At 33.4% G+C, this 6,439-nt stretch overlaps 1 protein-coding gene across 1 annotated transcript; it reads left to right on the top strand.

The window, feature by feature from the left end:
* The first annotated feature begins 8 nt into the window (after positions 1–8).
* On the top strand, positions 9–2,148 carry LOC111376367 (COP9 signalosome complex subunit 8-like). Its single transcript, XM_022999325.1, has 2 exons — positions 9–1,420; positions 1,861–2,148. The coding sequence occupies exons 1-2, from the start codon at positions 1,327–1,329 to the stop codon at positions 1,992–1,994; spliced, it is 228 nt and encodes a 75-aa protein (XP_022855093.1). The 5' UTR covers positions 9–1,326; the 3' UTR covers positions 1,995–2,148.
* Positions 2,149–6,439: the final 4,291 nt, after the last annotated feature.

The following is a 6,439-nucleotide window of genomic DNA, read 5'->3' as shown; positions in this document are numbered from 1 at the left end:
ATTAACACTGGAAAAGATCCAGGGCAGCAGAAACCCAGCTGATATGTTAACCAAGACGGTAACTACGAAAAAACTGGAGTTGTATTTAACTTCAGTTGGCCTTCTAAAATGAAGATGAGGAAGGTAATGTACACCAATTTTACTAAAAAGGAACTGCTCACAGGATGTCTCAAGGTGAAGCCACATTAGTCTCCAAGTGGGAGATTGTTAAAAATATGGAGCCTAAGTTATAGGCTTCACAAATTTCTCATGTGTCAGGCAAAAATTTCCAAATAGTGGCAGACACATATGGCAGCAAATGTTGAAGACTTTGCATGCATGGTAAGCAATTGTTGACAAAGCAATGTGGATGGAAAAGGTTTCAAACCATGCAGCTGCCACCGAAATTTTTTTGGAAGAAATTCTTTGCCATGCAAACCAACTTTGTGAAAAATGTTGGATTCGCATTAATGAGGGAGGTGAAAAATTTCCTATAAATTGGAGGCCAAAACAAAGGAAGAAATGTGCCAAAGTGAGAGCAAAAACAAGTGCAAAAGTGTTGAGTGAAAATACGAGAGATAGTGAGCAAGCACAAAGTGAGAAGCAGTTAGGCTTTCGTTTGTGCAGAAAATTAACGAGAGAAAAATAGAGAGATTGTCTTTGCGTAGGCAAATAAAATACAGAGAGTGTATTTGTTGTACTCCTTTTATTCTCTTGTTGATATAGTAAAAGAATTGGTGTGGGTTTGTGGACGTAGGCACAATTGCCGAACCACGTAAATTCTTGTGTCACTTGCACTTATTATTTTTGCTACATTTATTTCTTCTCAGTTTAAATTATTCTGCGTCCCACTGATCCTGGCGGAATTAGTAGCGGTCTAATTTCCCAACATTGTGTTCCCTCCACAGGTCATCAATAAAGTGCTGAATTTTACAGAGCTAATCCTCTTTGCATTTGCTGAGTTTTGTGGAATAATTTTTGGGATTAGAAAATGTGAAGAATGTAAAATATATTTCCTCATAATGAGAAGATGGTTGAACACAATATCACGGTGATTTTTGAATGCATGGGATTTATCTCAGATAACTTCGAAACCGCAGTATATTAGTTTTCCTTCGTCCTTTCTTTCGGGGTGGGGATTTGGTTAAAATCGAAATTCTTTTTACACCTGTTCATAGAAATTGAGCACTAAAAATTTACTTTTACTTTTTCCTGGATAGTTCCTTTATATTTTTGGCCAGGGAGAATGTCCCTATTGACTATTTGTGTTGTTTGACTTACGGTTCCCAGGCATCTGGTTTTGATTTTATTTTCTAGTATGAGTTTCCTGCAGAACTTTACACAGAAATGATGTTTGAGCTGCTGGTTTCTGCTTATTCTACAATTAGCACACAAGATACAGCTCTTTTCCTTGGACTGAATGCCGATGATGCTGCAAACTGTAACCTCTTACCCTTTTTTCTTATGGCTTATAACACTAAATTGCATTTAAAGCATGATACTTGTTTTAATGCTGCAAGTTGAATTCTTCCTATCGAGTTAGAAAACTTTGTAAATACTAAATCGTGAATGCCTTATTATTTCGTTTTTGGATTGGTGGGTCTCGGTGGGATGGAAGAATTAGATAAAGTAATTTTATAACGTTGATTGACGATGAGATAGAATTCTAGTGTCGTCATTGACACTCTCCTCGTATATAATTATCATTTTCCCTCTCTGTAGAAAAGTAATTTTTAATTCTTCTAGTTTGCCGTCCTCAACTCCTAGCAACTTTTAGCTGTTGAAAAATTGCATGGCAATCAGCTGCTTTTACATGAAATTGGTGGGATGGATACTTAATTCTACTGCTAACTCGTGGTAACCCTTGTCGGTTGCTTGCAGATGCACTAGAACGTGGTTGGACGTTGGATCATGCCTCTCAAATGCTAACTGTGAAGAAGCAGGCTGTTGCAACAGAGCAGAAGCTAGATTTGAGTAAATTACAGCACTTGACAGAAATATGTTTTCCACCTTGAGCATTAATCCTTTATACTCAGATGTTTATATATTAGGTACAGTAAGCTCTCTGATGATGTTAAAGAATGTCAAGTTTTTGTTCCAAAATCTTGAGTTGTTGATCAGTCTTAACTGTTATCATTAATCAAGCAACATTCACTTGCTTGGATTCAAGGCATTGAATAACTCGAGATGGAGACTCAGGGCTGATCGGTGGTAATTATGAGAATTGATTTTTTGACCGTTAGAGAAAAAAGTGGGTCTACCTGTAAGTGAAGAAGTAAAAAATCACGGTTGGAATAGTGAAATAACGGTAAAAAAAAATTGATTATTTAGGATGAAAAATTGCTGCCAAATGGGGCTCAATGTGATTAGTAGATTACATTTTCACTTCAAATGTATTATCATTCAGTTAGTTCGAATGCCTGTCGAGGGTGTTGCAAGCCAAAAAAAAAAAGGCTGGATGGTCCAATATAAATAGAAAACAACTAGGGATATCGACTAGGGCACCAAGTTCTTGCAACAATGTAATACGTGATCTAACAACAGCTTTTTGGTCTTGTTTGAAACAGCCATTATAGCTTGTTTAGTGATGTTTGTACAATCATACAGCCCTCGTGGATTCCACCCCTATATGTGAGAAGGCTATCAATCATGTTGTCAAATGTGCTGTGTGGCACTTTTCTTATATCTCAGCGTCACTGGACTACGGCTGTCAAGCACATTACCATGAAGTGTCACGATGCAAATGTGATTTGATAAACTAGAATCTATAGTCTAGCATTGTAGCAGTGTTGTCTTATTGCAATTGCGTACCAAATTTGAAATGGCTGCTACACAAGTTGAAGAGAGGGAAATTATATTTTGTTAGAAAAAAAGTATATAAAAATATACTATATTCATTTAGAGTTCCTTATAATTTTCTTATAATGAAAAGGGATCTTAGGAAAATTTGTAAATAATAAATTAGTAATTGTAAATGTGGCTAAAATTGAAGTTTAACTATAAATTATATGTGACTTTTGAGAGAAATTCAAACATGGCTAATTTCATAATAAGAGGTAGGCAGCCATCCCAAATTTAATCTTAATTTGAAAGCTGTACTTGATGGAGGTGGAATAGGTAAAACAATTATGTTATTATCTACATTAAGCATAATATCTACATTAAGTTAGACAATTTTTTTGACATCATATAAGTTGGAAAATTTTTATATATTGATTTTAACAACGTATTCTTTAAACAGTGGTTAGGCCCCGTTTGATTCCCTTTCTTATAAGAATAAAAATGAAAAATATAGTCGTTACGGGACCCACAAAAGAGAGAAAGTCAAACATGATAGCTAAATGTGATAATTAACGATCATATTTTTTATTTTTTTGACCAAAGAATGGAAAAAAATGGGGTATAAAATTTCCACGCATATGCAAGCAGTCAAAATTGTTGCCATCCAAGCATGTACAACATGCATAATTAACCATGGACTTAAAGTCTTCTTTGGATAATTTTAAAAATTGTTAAAAAGTAGAGATCAAACTTAATAATTAACCATATATTTTCCCAACTTTTATCAAAATATTTTGAAATTTATATCAAGATACAACCTCTCGCTCTAACCCATCTTGCATTGCATGCAAGATTAATCATTCTCAAGTTCAAGATGCTAACCATTTTTTTTAATTAAAGTAGTAGATTCTGCAAATGGATAAGAAAAGTAACACGTATTTTCGATATTAGTTCTTCAAGTGAACTAATTGAAAACGAATCAGTTAGAGTAAATTACAGCTTCTGTCTTGACAATTGCCATTCTTAGTATCAAAACAAAGAGAGACACCATTGATCTTGACGGAGCTAGCTTTGTGTTATCTAAACATAAAATATCAATAAAAAGAAATTATTCTCTCTTAAATATCTTAAAATTTCCCTGCTAAAATTTATATGCAGAAAGAGGAACGAAGAAAAAACATAGAGCTTGTTTGGCTAACTTCATATGTATTTTTTTTTATTTTTTTTTCCAGTTTGTTCATCTTCTGTACATTTTCTTACAGAACTCTCATCCTAAAACAAAAGCCATAAAAGAAAAAAGGGAAAGAAAAGAAGGGGAAATTTTCTCTTGGTCTTCAAAAGGGAAAACCTTCAATTCCTGAATTTCTTCTTGATGATCACGGGCTTCTTCGTAACATTGTATAGATCAACAATGGATCTATATCTCTTCTTTCTTTTGGGGTTCCCCTTCAGTTCTCTGATAAAGATGGAGGAAATTTCATTAGAATCCCCTACGCTTTCCTCTCGGTGTTGCTCCACCGATTTGGTGGCGTCGCCGTGGTTTTCTTTGCTGTAGTCGGAATCGCCGCTGAGTTGAATCAGCTGCAAGGCCGCATCCAATTCCGTGTTGGAGATCATTTGGGTATTCCTGCTCTTTCTTGCAAATGGAGATTTCTTCTTCATTGAATTTTCACCTCTCCATATGGAAAGAGAAACTTGTGGAATAATTAAAAATAATTGAAGTACAAGGATTTTTCCTGAATGGGACACGAAAAGGACTTTTTTTTATACAGGTTTCATATTTTTTTTATTTGGCACGACAAAAATATCTGGAATGAATTTCTTGGCAGTAGATTTTTCTGAGGGCAAAATAGGAATTGCAATTCCCTTCACAACCAGAATGGTACTCGACGGGACTTCTTGCATGGCAGGGTATACAAGATCGATCATTCTGAACCGTTGGATCTAACATTGTGAAAGTACGACCAAAGAATAAGACTATTATTGCGGAAATTAGCCTCTATTTAGAATAAATCAAATTAAAGTCAATAATTAATTTTAATTTAAAAATTTTTATGAATTCATCCCTTTTTAATCATACATTTCATCAAATTTTATCAAAACTTACGAAAATTTTAATTTTAATCTACATCAAATAGGGGACTAAGGCCCCGTTTGATACCCATTAATGTAAAAATGAGAATGAAAAATATAGCCATTACGGACCCCACACAAAAGATGGAAAGTCAAATATGGTGATTTGATGTGATGAATAACGATCATATTTTTCATTTTAATGCGCAAATAATGAGAAATAAACGGGGCTTTGTGTGAAAACGGCTTTAATTTCTATGAATCAAAGTGAAGTCTTCTTTGGTTGCATGCAGAATTATTACCCATTAGCCATTTTGTGCGATTGGCAGTTCTATTTTTCAAAAAGCAATGCTATAAATAGTCAATTGTGCTACATATACATAATAATTTACATAATAGTTCACATACACATAATGTGATGAGATACGATTGAATCGAAATTTTTTCAATCAAATAAAATAAAATTATAAACTCTCTTTTTGACATCTTCTCTATATGTAAATTGTTGTGCAACTCGATTATATACAAGTAGCATTAAAGCCTTTTTTTTATTGATATGATAGTTTTTTATTGTCTCGTGCATTAAATAATAAATTGTCATATGTATGTCATGTAAAACGATTGTTGATAATCTGAATAGCATTGTTCTTTTTCAAATTAAATTGTTTTAACATTTCTTATCCTTTTCAATTAGAAAATTTCAGGAATATGAGATTTTGAATAAAACTAATTTTAAAATTGAACCGAATAAAGTGAAAAAGGAAATTTGGGAATATGGTGTCAAAAAACATGTGATAATTTGTTATTTAATGCACGAGGCAATAAAAAATTATCATATTAATGTATTAAATATAAATTGTCACGTGTATGCCACGTAAGACGATTATCGATATTCTGAGTATTATTATTCATTTTCAAATTAAATTGTTTTAACCTTTCTTATCCTTTTTCAATTAGAAAATTTCAAGAATATGAGATTTTGAATAAAACTAAATTTAAAATTGAACAGAAAAGAGTGAAAGAAGCTTAGGAGTATGTTGTCAACAAACATGAATTGCATGTTTTAATACATGGATGGCATTTTACACCTGTCTAAATAATTTTAGGCATGCCAAGTTCGTGCTAGTCCATCCACTTCGAACCTTGGTGGTATTCCCACGTCAAATTTTACGGTTGTATGAGTTTGTCAATTGATTAGCGAATTTGCCTATAGATGGCACGGCAAATTCATTAACAACTAAGCCCTTATTTGAGTTCCATTTTTCATCAAAATACGGTTTTCAGTAGTAATTTGACACCATTTTAACCACACATATTTCAATAAAAAATAATATTACATGCAAATTTAAAATTTTTCCTTATTTCAAAATACATTTTTTGAGAAAAATTGAGCTCAAATAACCCTTAAGAATATGATCTATATTATCAAAAAGTGGCCCTCCGAGGCATAGATCAGTGATACAAAGAATAGAAGTGAGGTTATCTCACGCCTTGTTGGTAACCGCAGTGTGGGGGTTCGATTCCTGAGATATGGATTTGGACTCCTTGTAGGCGCAGTATATAAACAACTCTTGTTTTCTGATCTATTGGAGCACATCCTACGATT

The sequence above is a fragment of the Olea europaea genome, unplaced genomic scaffold (genome assembly GCF_002742605.1).
Source record: "Olea europaea var. sylvestris unplaced genomic scaffold, O_europaea_v1 scaffold1497, whole genome shotgun sequence".
Classification (NCBI taxonomy): domain Eukaryota; kingdom Viridiplantae; phylum Streptophyta; class Magnoliopsida; order Lamiales; family Oleaceae; genus Olea; species Olea europaea.
Note: the sequence above shows the minus strand (reverse complement) of the source record. Positions and strands in the feature narration are given on the sequence as shown.

Bases quoted from the DNA above. Each gene is read 5' to 3' on its own strand.
- LOC111376367 (XM_022999325.1), top strand. From the start codon at position 1,327: ATGATGTTTGAGCTGCTGGTTTCTGCTTATTCTACAATTAGCACACAA. The intron at 1,421-1,860 runs GTAACCTCTTAC...GGTTGCTTGCAG, and splicing joins TGCCGATGATGCTGCAAACT to ATGCACTAGAACGTGGTTGG.